This window comes from Stegodyphus dumicola, chromosome 12 (genome assembly GCF_044657685.1).
Source record: "Stegodyphus dumicola isolate Sdum_Otavi_A_Nest chromosome 12, ASM4465768v1".
In the NCBI taxonomy this organism is placed as follows: Eukaryota; Metazoa; Arthropoda; class Arachnida; order Araneae; family Eresidae; genus Stegodyphus; species Stegodyphus dumicola.
Window position 1 is genome coordinate 24,481,597 of NC_140779.1, and position 19,263 is coordinate 24,500,859.

Here is a 19,263-nt window from a genome sequence, read left to right on the forward strand (position 1 = left end):
AAAGTAAACAAATAAATATTAAGCTTTATTTGGTCAATTTTGATACCCTTTAGATCATAATTGTTCTTTATTTCATAAATTACGATTTCATATTTTTAATTGTATAATTTCTGCATGCCACCTTACCAGATTTAAATTGATGATCTATTATCCGGAAAAATCCCAAATCCGGAATCGCCGAGGTCCCGACCAGTCCGGATTTCGGACTTTGTGCTGTATAATAATCAAAATGGTGACACATTTATTTTTTTTTTATCATGCTCGAATTGTAGCTAGGTTGGACATATGGCAGCAGTGCAAGATTTATGTATAAGCTATACCAAAGCTGTAGCTTAGGGCTCCCCCTTTCTTAAGGGTAGGTCCCCAAAAAATTTTAAATATAGTATTAAAATGTAGCATAACAAACTTATAAAGGGCCCCATATTTCAAATAGCTTAGGGCCTCATCAAGTTTAAATCTGGCCCTGGATGGCAGTCACCAACAACACTGCACAGAAAGCAAGAAAAGAACAGGAAGATGCACGATATTATTCAATTTCTCCCACCTCCACTTCCTCTACAGCACAAGTATCCAACCTCTTAGCTTCTTTGGGCCACACTGGAAGAAGACAAGATATTTTGGACTATACAAATTATTTCTAACATCAATGGCAGCTTGTGACCTTTAAAATAAGTAAACCAAACAACTGCACATGTTTCAATGAAAATTTTTGAGTTTACTCAATTTTGACCACATTAGTTCAAATTTGCTCAGTGTGTACTATACAGGGTGTCTTGAAAAGTTGTTACTAAACTTAATATACTTGTCTACCATACCGTGACAAACAAGATTTACAAAAGAGTCCTAAAATGCAAATGGCAACCGCTAGAGGGCAGTGTTTGGAAGAGGGAAAGAAAGAAAGGATATCAAAAGAGGTGTTAATATTTTTATTACAGAACACAGTTAAATTAGAGAAGATATTCAAAATTCCTTCCATTTGCCACAATGTATGCTTCACAATGTTGATGCATGGATTCACAGACCCGTTCAAAATCAGCAGGTGTGTCATGGACATGTGCTGCAAGAGCCTGGCAAGGAGATCCATGTCCGAAGTTACAGTCGTCTTGTACACCATGGACTTTATGTATCCTCACAGGCAGAAATCCAGAGGAGCCATGCTGGGAGATCGCTTTGGCCATGTGATTGGTTAGTCTCTGTCAATACAGCGATCAAGATATGTCCTGTTGATGTATTCCTGCACTGTGCTGCTAAAATGTACAGCCGCTCCATCATGCTGCGGCATGTAGCTGCTGGGATGTCAACCATCAGATCCAGCAACACTCCCCAAAATATCCATAAAGATCTGAGTTAAGAAACCAATTCATCCTTTTCTGCAATGCTCCCCCCCTGAAATAATCACACTTCACACTCTTCCATAAGCCTGTGAACACTGTCTTCTAGTGGGCACCATTCACATTTTCAGACATGATTTCCTGAGTAAATCTTGTTAGTCATGGTTTGACAGACCAGCATATTAAGTTTGGCAACTTTTGAGAAAAATGTAAAAAACATATTTAACCAAGCAGCATGTTCGTCCTAATAAAATAGTAACGCGAGAACACGTGTTGAGTCGAATAGGCCCATGCACACTTTCCTTTAATTTATCCAAATTATTACTGAACCATTAATATATTTTTTATGTCATGATTCATAAAAATTAAGAAAAGTTATATATTTGGAAACAATGAATTAAAAAATCTCATTAAATCTTCACATCACATATAATGAACATAAAATTTAACATGATTTTTTAAAAATTAATTTCTCATTTTTTTTTTTTTTTTTTTTTTTGCATAATTAGGCAATTAGACATACATTTGAACCAACAAGCACTTATAAATGCTACATAAGACACATAATATAAAAATGACATAATAAGGTACAAAAAAAGGATGAAGAGAGAAGAAATACTTACTATTTTCTCTTGGTCGAACATCTTTTGTGAGTAATTTAAACAGAAACTGGTGCTGTTTTACTAAAAAAGAAAAAATGCTTGATATTTCTTTTAACTATTTATGCATATATGTAAAATGCAATCTGCATGAACAAAACATTGCAATACAAACAAATTACTTCTCTATTTCATCATTCTAGATCACTATATAAAATTAAAAAATTTGCTTTAAATCTTAGCTACCAGTCATAAGAATAACAGAAGAAAGATGTTTTTAATTTATTTTAATTTAAGAAAATATTAAAATGCTATGATCATCTTTCAGTATTTAAATTATTTAATTATAATTTTATGCCCCAGATATGGATTGTTATATCTGCACATTAGGAAAAAATTACTATATATGTCATAATACATCTTATAATAATATATTCTATGCAAGATCATGCATCCTATGTAGGTAAAAAGAAAACATAAATGTTTTCATAGGAATAAAACTGAATGGAGAAGAAATATTTTTCCTCTATTGATATTTCACAAAAACGATAAGATTTTATTTAAAAAAATGTAAAAAATATATTTAACAACAAAATTAAAAATTAATAAGCAAAAAAAATTTCTTGATTAGAACAATTTTTTTAAGAAAACTACAATAATTATATCTTAATAATTTTTATCTTCAGAAGTCTACAATTTAATATCGAGTCTAAAGTTTATGACACATTAAACAAATTTGCTATTTGTTTTTAATACTTTTTTCAGAACTGAATTTTCCTAAATGATTTTTCCATAATTTTAACACAGAAGTGAATTACTAACAAATAAATAAACATTTTTCTATCTCAAAAATAATAAATACCAGACGTCCATAATCCGGACCTCAAAGCTACAAACTTTCTGAGCATGCGTAAATGCATAATGCATTTACGCATATGCATTTATGCATGCGCATGATACCTTTACGCATGCACATAACTTTACGCACGCGCATATGCATTACGCATGCTCATACTATGTTTATACATGTGCGTTTAATGTATAACGGACGGTATAAGCTAAAATTATCTAGTTATCTATTTCAGTTAGTGTTGCAGATTGCGTTGTTCCTTAATCTTCGAATTGGATCTGGCTTATTATTTTTTGCAGACTGTTAGAGCAATTTTAGAAAAGTAAGCTTGAACTTTTGATTATGTCAAATAGAATTTCCGATGATGGAGCTCCCAAAGGATCTACAAAGCGAAAGTATATTTCGATGTCCATTAAACAAAAAGTGGAATTGCTGCGAAAAATGGACAAAGGCATATCCTTTGTTTCTCTAACCATTCTGAAATTTGTTTATCAATCTCAAGCTGCTCTGAAGGGGGGGGGGGGCGCAATGAATTGGAAGTTGATCTGTCAGCACTATCCTTATCTTCAGAGCAGATGTTTTTATTTTATTTGGCTTATAATTCCTTACTAAATATAGTACTTCATCTCGATGTACTCCGTCTTTGATATGATTTAAATCAAATTCCTCATCATTATAATTCGCTTCCAATAGTGAAGAAAGTGACACAGAGGTTATTGAAAACAAAAATATTTTGATTCACAAATTAGTCGGCATTCTCGACACAGCAATTATAGGACTTGAACTGCGGAACTTTATAACTGAACAAGAAATTATGTCTGTTTATAGAATTAAAGAGAAAGCATTATCACATAAAGTGAAGCAACTTAAACAACTTACATTGAAAGAAATGTTTAATAAAGTAAACAGATAAATATTAAGCTTTTTTTTTTTTTTGTAAATTTTGATACCCTTTAGATCATAATTGTTTTTAATTTCATAAAATATGGTTTCATATTTTTATTTTATAATTTCTACATGCCATCTTACCAGATTTAAATTGATGATCTATAATCCGGAGAAATCGATAATCCAGAATCGCCGAAGTCCCGACAAGTCCGGATTAACAACCTTTGACTGTATATATATATTAATGAAAATTTGCAAAATACTTAGAAAACATTTTTTAGATATGAAGTTTAGTATGATAAATTTCGAAACAAGGCTTGAGGCAAAATTTTAACCTCACAATCTCTACGCCAAATTCGCGTTTCTTTGCTAGTTTCAATTTTTTTTAGCAACAAATAACAGATTCTCTACGGGGCTCTTTCTTGATAGCATTGTGGGAGGGGTATATGGCTAGCAAAATGTTGAGCAGTTAAGTCTCATGGGATTGCGAGTTGAACTACATTTACCAGGGTAAATACCGGAATTTCTATCTGAATACTTCTGAATGCTTAGCTTAATAATTTGCAAACGGAACTCTAGGAGCATTATATTTTGCAAGGAGTTATCCTTTTTATAAAGGATATAAGCATTCTACAGTGATTGCCAAGAAAAGGAAATGAAGGAGGAGATAGTGGAATATTTTGCATATGAATTTTGAACCACTGTGGGACGTTTTGAATAGCAAGTGGATCTTCAAATTCAGTATCCCCAGAGGAATCTGAGAAATTGTTATCAGTTTTGCTATAAACTTCCTCCAAAATACTTGAAATCAGAGTCAGAACTGATACCAGTGTCGGAAATATTGTCAGAAATGTAGATTATATCACTCTGTGAAACGCTCCCTGCCACACATCTTTGAGCTTTGAAAACAGCACACAAAATGGTACAAAACATGCTTGTATATTTTGCAGAAATATGGACAACTAATGGCATCTGTTAACCCTGATCTGAATAAACAATTAAACATCATAGAAAAGTCGAAATGAAATCATGAATGGGAAAAGAAGTGAATTGCAAAGTTAAATAGATGGGAAAAATGCATCCCCGCCAGAATCGCGGGTTGCACAAATTTTGCTACTTCTACATTGAGCTAAAATCGGGAGATACGCAGGGAGAGAATTAATAGCATCTAAAATACAGATCACCCTCTAAATTCACAGCACATCATTATTTAAGGATACAGAAAAAATATACCATAGGATTCCTGCTCCTTTTCTATCACAGTTGGATCGTTGCTTTTACTAACTTGTACCTAAAATTAAAAATTAACAAACATTTACAATAGGTACTATACACGATTATACTATATTATTTCTAGCAACACACAGAAATTGTTTTTAACTTAATTTACATGATTAGCAAAACATAAAAGACATTTATTTGTTATTTATTAGAATATATAAATAAAAAAATTTAAAGCAGATAGTTTGTGTTTCACATAATGTTTGACTTTAGAAAAGTACTTGAAAACAGCATTTGGTACTACCGTATTTGACGGCATATAAGACACACCCTTATTTAGAAGGCCACACACAAGGAAAAAAAGTTTCAATAGTTCGTGCGACAGCACAGTACCACAATAACTTAAAATGTGGTTTCTTTTAGTTTTCACGTTTCGTAAAAGCCAAATAAACAATTGTTGAATACAATTGCCAAACATATTTTTATTAAGGAAAATTAACAAACGGCAAGCTATTTTGAACATGATATGTAAATTTCAATAATGAATAAATGAATGAATGGCAAGCAATAATACATAATACAAAATAAAGCAGAAACAACAAAAAACACAGATTCAAGGAAAACGTTGCCTACCGTGAAATTAACCCTCCAAGCATTACGGGTTTAGCCCTGAAATTTCAAAGTTCCTCAAAATGTCATGAATAAGTGGTATTTTCTTGATTTTAATTAAAAAATGAAACTCTCATTTTGTACCTTGATTCCTTTTCTTCCAATATACACCCAAACCAAAATCAAATACATTAAAAACTAGCAGAAATTTTCATGTATAATGAATATGGAAGGCAGCCTTCTATGCGAAATTATCCGGCCATAACGTTGAGAGGGTTAAACTTTAATCACTTTCAAAATCATAAAAATCCTTTTCACTATCATCATCATCGAAAACGATGATGACCATGAGAATATCGTCATCACTACTGTTTCCGTCATCGCTAGTACCACCTTCTTGGAATAATGCGTCGTCTTCTGTTCCGTCAAGAGCATTACTGATTCCAAACTTCTTAAAGGACTTAACAATTACTTCAGCCTTTACGTCCTCCCAAGATCTGTTTATCCACTTGCACACTTGTGAAATAGAGGGCCGCTTCATTCTACCTGAGGGTGTGATGTGGCTCTCCAATCCACTTGTTTCATCGTTCTCGCACTTTTTCCTTAAATGGCTTATTCACCGATACATCTAAAGGCAACAATTGGCTAGTCAGTCCACTAGGAATGACAGCTATCTGGGTTTTTAATTCTCTCGCTTTATTCTTTATAGTTTCAGTTCTATGGGCACTAAACTGATCCAAAACCAAAAGAGAGGGTTTTCTTAAGAGTCCACCAGGTTGCCTCGCCCATACGTTCTGCAACCACAGTTTCATTCCAGCTTCGTCCATCCAGCCTTCCGGATGAACATGAACAATTACACCCGTTGGAAGTTTTTCTTTCGGATGAGTTTTTCTTTTGAATATGAAAAACAGCGGTAGTTTTGTGCCATCAGCACAACATGTTAGAACTACCGTATATCGGGTTTTTTCATGACCTGTGGTTTTTAGGTTATTGATTTAGACCCTTTAATACTCACAGTCTTGTTGGATGGTACATCAAATGTGAGTGGAATTTCTGACCGAGCTCCAAAAGTAGTTTTCTTGCGTGCATTTATAACAAACCTATGAAATGTTAGTATTTTTTTTTTCACAATCTGCTGGCATTTTCTGTGCAATAGTTGTTTTTGTGCGCATTGATAAGCCTTGCCTTTTCATGAACCTGTAGCACCAGCCCTCAGACCCTGAGAAGTTCTGATTCCCATGTTTTTCTACAAATTCTTTGGCCTCATTGATTATCATTTTGGTTGAAACACTTATCCCAGATTTTCTCTTATCTATCACCGATATTTTTACAGCATTTTCAAGTTCAGGCCAAGATGGAGCTGGGCATCGAAGGTTATGTTTTTGTTTTTTAGCAGTCTTCAGTTGATCTTCCTGCAGTTGCCAAGTACGTATCATTTTTCCGGTAGGTGGTGGACCGAAATGCCTTGCTGCTGCTCCGTTTCCATGCACTTTGGCACAGTTTAACACTCCTAGTCTATATTGAATTATATAGCTTAATCTCTTGTTTCCTGTAGTCATATTTTCCAGGGTATTCTTTTTAAACAAATAGTTTTAAGCACCGATACCGACACGTTTATACAGAGTAGCACCGATACCGACACGTGTGTCAGCTGAGTCAAAGAAAGTCTATGTAAAGAAGGAAAGGCTCCATAGACGTAGTGTGACCGTCGAACCTGTTAGAACGTCGACATCAGCTTCGAGCTTTGGCGCTTTTTGGCGACAGATATTTCACGCACGCGCAAATTAATTATGGCAGATGTATGAAAAGTTATATGTGTCTAGACCTTTATCTGGGCTAAAAATAGCATTCAGTATTGAAAGTTAACCTGTGTCCTTCACGTATAAGACGCAGATAACTTTTTGAGACCAAATTTAGAAAAAAAAGTGCGTCTTATATGCCGTCAAATATGCTAATTGGTTTACAAGCATTAAGAAGTGATTTTTGGTAATGATGTTCTACTGCATTTAGTTAGTTATCTAAGAGATTTATTTATTATTTAGTTATCTCCTAGATTAGATAGTTATCCAAGAGATTTATTTAGTTATCTCCTAGATTAGTTAGTTATCCAAAATTTATTTAGTTATCTCTTAGGTAACTAAATAAATTTCTTACCACTAAAATGTTATTTTTAAATATTAAAATACAAATAATTAAGAATTCATAAATGAAAAGAATTCCATTCATTAATTAAATAAACTATTAAATTTTTAATTACTGTCAATTCCTTCTGATTTTACAAGTGCCATTTCTGTGAGTCATTCAGCCATATACAGTACGAACATCACATACAATGACAAAAAAATAGTCATCATTTTTTATGGCTCTCTGACATGGTTCTGTGAGACAATGTACGAAAGAAATAAATGAAGTATCTGCAAATTCATAATACATACATTAATTCACTCAAAAAAGCATGTAAGAACCAGCTACTTTAGAGAAGATGCCTTTGTAAAAGATTTTCTGAGGGAAATTAAATCATATTCATACTGCATTAAGAGAAAAACTGGGAGAGGTGCTGCCAGCTTATTTACCAGCAGCTCAACTACCAAGCTTAATTATTTTACCCATTTGGCCACTGGAAACAATTTTAAGAAATGAATGAATAGGTAAGTCTTCAAACTGATATTTTTAGCAAAAATATCTGAAAGTTAAGTTTTATATATATATCCCACAAGGAAAAATTTTCAAAAAGAAAAATTTGTTTCATGGCCAGATTATTTAGAAAAAGCATAAAGTAGTAACAGATAAAAAGTATTTATTACTTTTTCGGAATTATGCAGATATTTTTTGAATGATGACTGTCCATGATAAGTTTTCTGTAACGAACATTGCTATATGACAGCTATATATACATTAGAAGCAAATGCTATATATACAATAGGAAAAAAAAAATTAGTATTGTTTTCATGTTTTTACTAAATGTCAAAACTTCATATTTAAAGAAATTAAATTTGGTACTTTTCCGTTTCGCCGGCGCAAATCTCGCCAAGCAGACTTTGTTGGCGACAACATACAGTATACACATAAAAAATGTTAATTCTAAGAATTTTTTTTTATTTTGAAGGCATAAACATTTTAATATGGTTTAAAATTTTGTAAAAAGCCAATAAATAAAGACAATAAATTTGTAAAAAGACATTAATTTAAGAATTTACTATGATTTCATGGTTCAATATCCTGATTCGCCGGTTCGTATCACGTGACCCCAAGTGATCTCATCTCACGTAAACTACGCTACTAAAATCTAATTCGCTCAGTAATTATCTACATTAATTTCAAGTTAAATCTTAATTTGGATTAATTAGTTTAAATTAATTAGTTTAAATGCAAGAATTATTTCAATTCGTACGAATAGCTTACTCAGAAATTATGTAAAACCGCAGTGCTTTACTTCGCTAGTGCATTCTCATTAGAATTGATGAATTTAACACTTGATTTCGCCTTCGGATGAGCGGTGTAATTGCGTTCTAATTGACTTAGAACTAATTGACTTATTACCGTGAATTGTCTTAGGGGATAAAATTTAAATATCGTGTAAAAATTCTATATTATTGTATGCCAGTATTGAAAGAAACAATCTGATAAGAAATGGCTTCAACTTGTTTTGAAACTGAGGCGTAAAAGGTTACCAGCTAAGATATTCCGTCTGGCATCAGTTAAACCATCATTGGCGACTTTATCGTTTGCGCCGGCAAAACGGAAAAGTACCTTAAATTTTAATATGAGCTATTTACTTTTTCTCCACATTTCTTGATTACTTATTAATTACACTTTTTACTGGCTCATTCAGCCAGAAAAAGTGTTTTTGTCCATTTAATCTAAATTTTTTCTGGACCAATTTTGCCCTAAGAACTTATGCTGCTACAAAAGTCGTTAATGCGGACTCGGGACTTCGGCGATTCCAAATTATAGATCATCAGTTTAAATCTGGTAGGATGGCATACAGAAATTATAAATTTAAAAATATGAAACCATAATTTATGATATAAAGAACAATTATCATCTAAAGGGTATCAAATTTTACAAAAAGAAAAAGCTTAATATTTATTTGTTCACTTTATTAAACATTTCTTTCAATGTAAGTTGTTTAAGTTGCTTCGTTTCATGCGATAATACTTTCTCTTTAATTCTATTAAACAGACATAATTTCTTGTTTAGTTACAAAGTTCCGCTGTTTAAGTCCTATAATTGCTGTGTCGAAAATACCGACTAATTTGTCAATCGAAATTTTTTCGTTTTCAATAACCTCCGTGTCACTTTCTTCACTATCGGAAGCGAATTATAATGAGGAGGAACTTGATTTAAATCATATCAAAGACGGAGTACATCGAGATGAAATACTACATTCAGTAAAGAATTATAAGCCAAATAAAGTAAAAACATCTGCCCTGAAGATAAGGATAGTGCTGACAGATCAACTTCCAATTCATTGCGCGCCGCATCGTTTCCCTCCCCCCGCAGAGCAGCGTGAAATTGATAAACATATATCGGAATGATTAGATAATCAAAGGATATGCCTTTATCCATTTTTTGCAGTAATTCCACTTTCTGTTTAATAGACTTCGAAACATACTTTCGCTTTGTAGATCCGGTTGATCTTTACAATATAGTAACTGGTAGTTTGGCGACATTTTGGAGGCGATAAAGGTTACTACCTGGGACTTTGGTAATAATGTGAGCAGTACTCAGTTCCGATTACGCATTATTTTGCGTGAGGGAAATGAGAGATCATGGGATAAGTCATGTGATATTAATGGACGAATTACGGTTCTTTAATCGGAAAAGGGGGGAAATCGGGAAAAAATGTGGAAATTTTGTATTTAGCTTTATTCTGTGTTGTGTGAAACAGTGTTGTGTAATTTTTGGATCCCATGGCCTTAACTAAAGTGATTCGAAATGGGTATTTAGGCATTGTGATAAAGAGAAGTTTGCTTTTTATTTAGCAGAGGAAGTATGGAGGAAAAATTCGCAGAAAAAATCTTTGAAAAATTTTATTGAATGAATTAGAAAAGTGTATCCGCCACGTAATCAAGATTCTGAAGAAGAATAGGTAAGTTAGTATTTTTAATTATTTGAGGATATTATTTTTATGCATTGTTCTAAATGTAAGGTGGAAAGGAATTTGGTATTATTGGGAAAATTGTTATTAGCAATGATTTAGTTTAAAGTAATTAGGATTGTAAGGTAATTTTTATGAATTTAATGTATGTGCTTATTTATATTTTAAGTAGTGTTTTTGAATTTAATTATATTTTAATGAAATGATAGTTATTTTGTGAATTTTATGTTTGTAGGAATTTGGTATATGTTTAAGTTGAAATAAACGTGCATGGAAATAATTTAAATATTTGATACTAAGTATTTGTAATACTTGCGGTATGAATTCGTTGGTGACATGTATAATGTAATAGATGATTTAGAGGTAAAAGTTTTTGGATATTTTATTTATTTTATATGTGGAAATGTTCATATTTGTAAAGGGTAAATACTTTTTCGCGATCAGGTAATTTCATATATGTTCTTTTTACCGGGTTTAAAGATTGAGAAAATTGTCATGTATTTTCGTGAACTTTTTCTAATTTATGAGAAAAAAGCAGTGTACATGGATATAGTGAAGAGTGTTCGCAATGCCATTTTTGTGCAATTCTGGGATTTTTTTTAAGTAAAAATAAGTCGACGTGTACATGGTTTAGTGATATTTTAATTAAATGATAGTTATTTTGTGAATTTTATGTTTGTAGGAATTTGGTATACGTTTAAGTTGAAATAAACGTGCATGGAAATAATTTAAATATTTGATACTAAGTATTTGTAATGCTTGCGGTATGAATTCGTTGGTGACGTGTATAATGTAATAGATGATTTAGAGGTAAAAGTTTTTGGATATTTTATTTATTTTATATGTGGAAATGTTCATATTTGTAAAGGGTAAATACTTTTTCGCGATCAGGTAATTTCATATATGTTCTTTTTACCGGGTTTAAAGATTGAGAAAATTGTCATGTATTTTCGTGAACTTTTTCTAATTTATGAGAAAAAAGCAGTGTACATGGATATAGTGAAGAGTGTTCGCAATGCCATTTTTCTGCAATTCTGGGATTTTTTTTAAGTAAAAATAAGTCGACGTGTACATGGTTTAGTGATATTTTAATTAAATGATAGTTATTTTGTGAATTTTATGTTTGTAGGAATTTGGTATACGTTTAAGTTGAAATAAACGTGCATGGAAATAATTTAAATATTTGATACTAAGTATTTGTAATGCTTGCGGTATGAATTCGTTGGTGAATGTATAATGTAATAGATGATTTAGAGGTAAAAGTTTTTGGATATTTTATTTATTTTATATGTGGAAATGTTCATATTTGTAAAGGGTAAATACTTTTTCGCGATCAGGTAATTTCATATGTGTTCTTTTTACCGGGTTTAAAGATTGAGAAAATTGTCATGTATTTTCGTGAACTTTTTCTAATTTATGAGAAAAAAGCAGTGTACATGGATATAGTGAAGAGTGTTCGCAATGCCATTTTTGTGCAATTCTGGGATGTTTTTTTAAGTAAAAATAAGTCGACGTGTACATGGTTTAGTGATATTTTAATTAAATGATAGTTATTTTGTGAATTTTATGTTTGTAGGAATTTGGTATACGTTTAAGTTGAAATAAACGTGCATGGAAATAATTTAAATATTTGATACTAAGTATTTGTAATGCTTGCGGTATGAATTCGTTGGTGACATGTATAATGTAATAGATGATTTAGAGGTAAAAGTTTTTGGATATTTTATTTATTTTATATGTGGAAATGTTCATATTTGTAAAGGGTAAATACTTTTTCGCGATCAGGTAATTTCATATGTGTTCTTTTTACCGGGTTTAAAGATTGAGAAAATTGTCATGTATTTTCGTGAAATTTTTCTAATTTATGAGAAAAAAGCAGTGTACATGGATATAGTGAAGAGTGTGCGCAATGCCATTTTTGTGCAATTCTGGGATGTTTTTTTAAGTAAAAATAAGTCGTCGTGTACATGGTTTATGTGTATGTGTTATTTTGAAAAACGCGTAAGGTGTATGGTATTGTGCACTTTTTCCCAATTTTGCAGTGAATATTTGTCATGATTAAGCAGTTTTGTTTGATAAAATTTCTAGCATAAGTGTAATTCGGCTAGTAGATTGTTGGAAGAAGTGTTCAGTAGATAAGAAGAAAAGAAACATGTCTTTACTTCGTGAAGACAAAATGGCGGCAGGGAAAAAAAAATAGAGGGTTGCTGTAGGAGAGTTGGTTGCCAAATTTTTGCCAAAAAATCGCCAAGTTACCATAATGTAAAGATCAACCATAGATCCTTTACATATTAGTAAATATATATTGGAAATTCTATTTGACATAATCGAAAGTTCAAGCTTACTTTTATAAAATTGCTCTAAAAGTCTGCAAAAAATAATAAGCCGGATCCAACCCGATAAGCAACATTAACTGAATTAGATAATTTTAGCTTAGCTTATACCATCCGTTATACATTAAATGCGCATTCGTAAACGTATTATGTGCATGCGCGCACGCATATTCGCAGCCGTAAAGGTCTTACGCGCACGCGTAAATGCCTATGCGCATGCCTCAACGCGACGCATGCACAGAAAGTTTGTAGCTTTGAGGTCTGGATTACAGATCATTCCGGATTATGGGTGTCCGAATTAACGACTTTTGACTGTATTGTTAAAAAAAAAGATGGGGACATTTGAATAAAACTATTACTAATTTACACAAATCACAAACAAAAATTCAGCAGAATGATATATATTTTTAAGTAAACCCTATTATGTCATTAAAAATCCATTTAAATAAACAATATAAATAGTAATCATCAAAAGAAATAAAACTTATATTTGACATAAATATAAAATATAACTAACTGCTTTACGCTGCTCATTCAGTCTCTCTTCTAATTCCTGACTTTCAACTTTTCTAACTATTTCTGAAACTAAAAGATGTAATTTTGAATTAAAATACTGAAAATAAATTTTAAAAATATGGTTACATATTTAATCTACCAAAAATGTGGATAAATTATGACAAGTGCAAAAATGCTCAAATTAAAATTTATACACAAATAGGATGATCTATAATTATGTCGTTACTGTATTTCCATCAAGATTATTAGACAAATCATTTTACTTTTATTCGGTATCATACTTTATGCTAGTCTTATAAGCTACATTTCTGCTGCATTACCAAATACAATAATCAAAAGGGCAACAAAATTATTCATTTCTGATCATGCTCAAATTGTAGTTAGCATGGACATAAGGCAGTCACCAATAATAATGCATTGATGACAAGAAGAAAGAAGGTAAGATACAAAATACTGTTTAATATCTCTCATCTCCACTTCCTCTACAGCACAGGTGTTTAGCTTCCTTGAACCACATTTTAAAAGGATATGATATTTTGGGCCACACAAATTTTTCCTAACACCAGTGGCAGCTCATGACCTCCAAAGCAAGTGAACCACACAATGGCATATGTTTAACTGAATATTTTCAGGTTTGCTCAAGTTTGACAGCTGAAAGAAATATTTCAATTTCACATCTGAAAAATGTGGAAGTTTATAGGGTGATCCATGATTATGAAGAATGATATTAGACAAATAACTTAAGTACAATTCTGTATCTCATTTCATATCATTTATGCCTGCTACAAAGACAAATAATCAAAATGGTGACATAAATTATTCATTCGATACCATGCTTACACTTTAGTTAGGACAGACATGTGGCAGTCATCATACACCCAGATGGGAAGAAGAAAGAAGAAATGATATACAGTACTGTTTAATATTTTCCATCTCCATTTCCTCTACAGCAGGGCTTCTTAAACTTTTTACAGTCGCGACACCTTTTTATCACCAAGATTTTTTTTGTAACCCCAGGACCCCATAATATTTACAAAACTTTTGTGGGACACCATTGCACAAGTCCAACACATGCGTGAGTGAAACTGTCAATTTTTATACTTCTACTGTAATATACTATTGAAATTTTAAGTTATTAACTTTAATTTCTAATTTTAAGACATAGAACAATGTGAAAATTTTAAATAACAGATGAAACGACAGCATCACGTGCAAAGCAGGTAAAGTGAACATTTATATCATGAAAAGAATGCATCAAAACGTTCTCGTTTTTCTGTCTTATCTTTATTTTCAGATACATCGTGTAAAAATATTTGGTAATTGTAAAATTATTATAATAAGTTAAAGAAATATTAAACATTAAAATTTTTTTGGTGAACCCCTGCTGCAGGTCCCGCGACCCCCTTAAGAAACTCTGCTCTACAGCATCAATCATGAATAACAAGTTTCCATCTTAGCTGTACTTCAAACATGATCAGAATGGATAGTTAACCACCACCTTGATTGTTTATATTGTCTCCTAGGAAAGTTTTGCACATTGTTTTTAAATTTGGTCTTAATATATTTTAAGGAAGTAGTTACTTCACTAAGTAACTTTCATGGCTACAGTCAGTATCATTTACATATACAGGAATTTTTTCCCCCCATTCTGAAAATAGCAAATATAAGCAAATAAAATACACCTGTCAAATATTAAAGAGTTAAAAGCATAGTAATCAAAGAATATCTTAAATAAGCTTTCTGGTAAATAAAACTGACAAAAACAAATCGTTCAATCAACATACTGAAATGTATACCGAATACTCAAATGCTGGTAAAATGAAATTAATCTCCATACAAAAGCTGCAACATTTTTTAGTAGAAATACTTGAAAGAGTTAATAAAAGTATATTTATGGTTATCTTTCATTCATAAACTCATATACATGCTCACAGAGCAAAATCATGTCACGAAAAAGCAGCATTCAACTTTGACAACAAATTTTTAATGCCATTAAAAGATGGTAGGTATTTACTGCAAAGGGTGAAAATGTTTTGATAAGATGAAGTTGGAATTAAAATCATTACCTAAAGTTGAATAGATTTTGATTAATACAGAAGAAATATTCAAAGAAATCTTAATTCACACTATTATTTTGATAAAGAAATTGGAACAAAGCTGAAGAAAAATCGAAAGAATGATCATGACAGCATCTGATCTGATAATCAACACTGATTACATTAGGAAGATTTATTGATTTCCCATTTTCTGATATTATGATTTGTGTTCTTTAACCACAAGTGGCATGACTGCCTTTATCCAATCACAAGATTTTTTCCTCTCGGTATGGACTAGTTTATAATTTAAAATATTTTCTTTTACTTTCTTTAATGATGTAAATACCATCTTAATGAATAGAAGTTTACAAAAATAAGTAATTATACAAATTTAGCTACTAAATGCAGTTTCAATATAATAAGTTCAATATAACAGTCTTCATGAGCAGATCAAAAAAAAAAAAAAAACCTGTGCCACTCAGAGGGTTAAGTAAATGTTAAAGCTCTCTTATTTTGATTGATCTAGATCAAAAACAAACATTTTTGGCTTCTAAAAGAAAACCAAAAATGTTTGTTTTGGGATTAAATATTCTCTAAATCATGTTTATTTGATGTCCATTAATTATAAGATCACTGGAAAGTAAATGATTCCATAACACCCTGATTACAGGAGATACCTTGGCAAAATCGTAAATATTTCTACTGCACACTTATGATTAAGGAATCACTTCTGATTGCAAAACAGATTCCATATTATAATTTTTAATGTAAAGACTATAATAGGAGGTCAATAATCCTCTAACCATAAAAACCATTGCAAACTGTTAAGGTTGAATTAGAACTCATGGCAGAGCTTGGATGAAATATTCATTCCATCGAAAGAAATAACGTAAACTTTTTCACCTTCAGTTAATTCTTTTCCTTTATTGTTCACTAATTCTAATGCTACTGACTGCAAGCCTCGTTGAAAAGACAATTTGCTTTCCCACTTTCGTAGAGTTGACAGTCCTGGTAGTGGAATTTTCATTTGATTTTTTAAATAAATATATGCCTTTCGAGATACAGTTCTTAAAGCTATAGCAGCAACAAAATCTTTTGAGTTCCATACAACTCGCTTAGCACCTAATAATATCTTTATTTGACCTGGTGTAAAAATTTTTGAAAGAATGCTTTTGGTAAATTCTAATTTCTCTTTAGCATGCTTCTTGATTAATCGACGGCATTTTTCTAAACTTTGTTTCAGAAGCAAATTTTCTTTTTTTAGAGATTCATTCTGAGTTTTAAGCGTTTTCAAAAGAATGCAATTATCATTTCGTAAGCTATTATTTTTAGCTTTCAGCCGTTTTATTTCTTGTAAAAGCTGATCATATTTTAAAGACATAACTGATTCTTCTTGCCTATTATTGTCATCATCATCATCATTGTCAATAAATGCTGGAGATTTTTCTAATAAAGGCTTTATTTCTGGTTTTCTTTGACGCTTTCCTTGTCGTTCATGACGTTCAGATAATTTTCTTTTTTGAACATTAGGTAAATTTATAGTCGGTATAGCATCTTCTTTTAAAAATTTTCGAAGCGGTATTCCCAAAAGTTCATTTCGTAAATCCCTTTGATAATCCTCGTCTTTAAAATGAATTGAGCAAATAGTCGCATTTTCAATTTTAAATTCATCTTCTCGCTTACAAGCAGCTATCCAATGGTCTACGATTTTTTTGTTTTTGGGAAACCTGTGATAACATACTCCCTTTCCTTTGGTTTTTGCATAATAATTATTACATGTAGCTACGGCACATTCACTAGATGGCATTATTCATAGAGTTCAGTATAGCTTTTATTTAAATTAATAATAAACAGTGCTGTCACTATTTTCACACACACAACCCAGTTGGAAATAATAATGTCTTTATTTCTCCCACTTCTGTGAGTCAAGTGACGTCATTAAGCAGACGGCGATGCGTCATTGAACTGAAGCATCGGATCGTCGTAAAGTGCATTATCTTGCATCCAAGGGTCAGCACTAAATCCCCAAACGCGCAGGGAGGTCACGTGACATCCGAATACGTGTGAGATGATGTCACATCAAAGATACGCCCCTTACGCTCAGTAAATTTCTGCGCATAAATTGAAACATGTTTCTGCAATATTAATTTCAAAAGCAGAGAAAATTTTTCTGAAAATACTACAGATGCTAACTAAATACATACCAAATATTAACATTTTAACATGTATAGCTTTCCAATATACTCTTGTGTTTATTTTAAATCACTAAGAAACATATGAGATTTCAGTTTTAAATTCATTCTGTTAATATTTCCCATACATTTCATCTAATAATTAGTGTTTTGTGCTTTAATTTCATCATTGTATTAGAAAAAAAAATAATATTTGTTTCTCTATATATATTATTCAAATGAATAATTAATTTAAAATTACGAACATTTTGTGAAAAATGTGACAACTTGTATTATTTTATTGTATATCTGAAAGGAATCTGGTTTAAATATAAATTATTTACATAATCTTTGAAGGACAATTCATCACAATTCGTTATGGTGATAACTTGTAAAATTTAATTTTAAAATTTACTTGAACTCTAATTGGACTCTATCCTTTTATTTGTGTTGCATCTTATACTAATGTTAATCAAGAAAATTTTTTATTCAAGATTTTTATGTTACTATTTCATTTTTTAAAATTATTTTGTATGAATTTTTACTTTATCGTATGATTCTACGAACTTTTGAACTTTTTACGGCCTATCTAACTACTGCATACTTCTGAAGGACTTTGAACTCTTATGCCATTCACAGCTTCAAACTGTCTTCGCGCCATTTTCATGATGTCTCACTATTGCTTATCCTGCACTCTTACTAGCTATATAGAGCTCACCACCTGCATTTGCCATACAACTCACTGAACCTGCCTACATGCTTCAATTTAATGCCATTGCTTACCACTGCACAATTTTTATGATAAACGCACAATTTTTATGATTCGTAAGTATTAAGATATGCCTGCTCACGCAGCTGAATTTTCTTCGCCCACGGGTGTTGGTACTTCCCTAGTACCATTTATTTGAAAATATCTTTGCCTAGTGCACTTTAATGCGATCTACTGGCAAAAACTCTTTAGTAGTTAATGACCAGAAAAAAGTAAGTCATAAGTCATAAATCTTTGGATGGAAAAACTATCATGTAATATATTTAAACAAAAGTTCTACTGGAAGATTTTTTTTTAGTTTTTGCATGTTCAGAGTTTTTAATGTTATATAAGTTTGTTCTGAATAGTTTTGAAAAATATATTGCACCCAAAGTAAATTTAAATAACAAATTTTTGAAATACACTCAAATTTTAATATGAATGAGCCCTTGGGAAGCTGCCAAGGTATTTTCATACAAAGCTAATATCAATTTAAGGCTTAAAAATGACTTCAAAGATGGATTCCAGGCTTTTCTTGGGTAGATAAGAGCCAGTTTCCCCCAGAAAGTCCTTCACAAAGTCATCCATCGTTTTAGGTTGATAGCCCTTATGTGCTATAATCAAATAAATTAAACCAAGCTTTCATAAGGATGTGCTATTCTTTCTTCCTTATTATTATGGAATCTGTTTTTTAAAGTTGTCAAAATTTTTGATGAATCACCAATGTAAACTATTCTGAAACATCTGGTAGCCCCAACAATGATGATTTACAGTTTGCTTATAATGAGAAGAGCTTCGAGGAGACCATGCGATCATATTTCTTCCCATGCAAATGTTAATAATTCATAATCACTCAGAAT

The 19,263-nt window shown here is 31.6% G+C and overlaps 1 protein-coding gene across 24 annotated transcripts in view; it reads right to left on the bottom strand.

Annotated features, from left to right (window-relative positions):
- LOC118186912 (uncharacterized) overlaps positions 1-17,487 on the bottom strand; it is a 66,926-nt gene extending 49,439 nt beyond the window's left edge. For 23 of the 24 annotated variants that reach the window (XM_085827554.1, XM_035357086.2, XM_085827572.1 and 20 more), the window contains exons 1-4: positions 16,388-17,487; positions 13,450-13,517; positions 4,902-4,959; positions 1,955-2,014 (exon numbers count right to left, since the gene is read on the bottom strand). In XM_085827554.1, coding sequence (XP_085683680.1) covers positions 1,955-2,014; positions 4,902-4,959; positions 13,450-13,517; positions 16,388-17,291 — 1,090 coding nt within the window. In that variant the 5' untranslated portion in view covers positions 17,292-17,487. Of the gene's footprint in view, positions 1-1,954; positions 2,015-4,901; positions 4,960-13,449; positions 13,518-16,287 lie in introns of all 24 variants that reach the window. The other variant, XM_085827575.1, reaches the window with a different exon arrangement.
- Between the last annotated feature and the right edge of the window lie 1,776 nt (positions 17,488-19,263).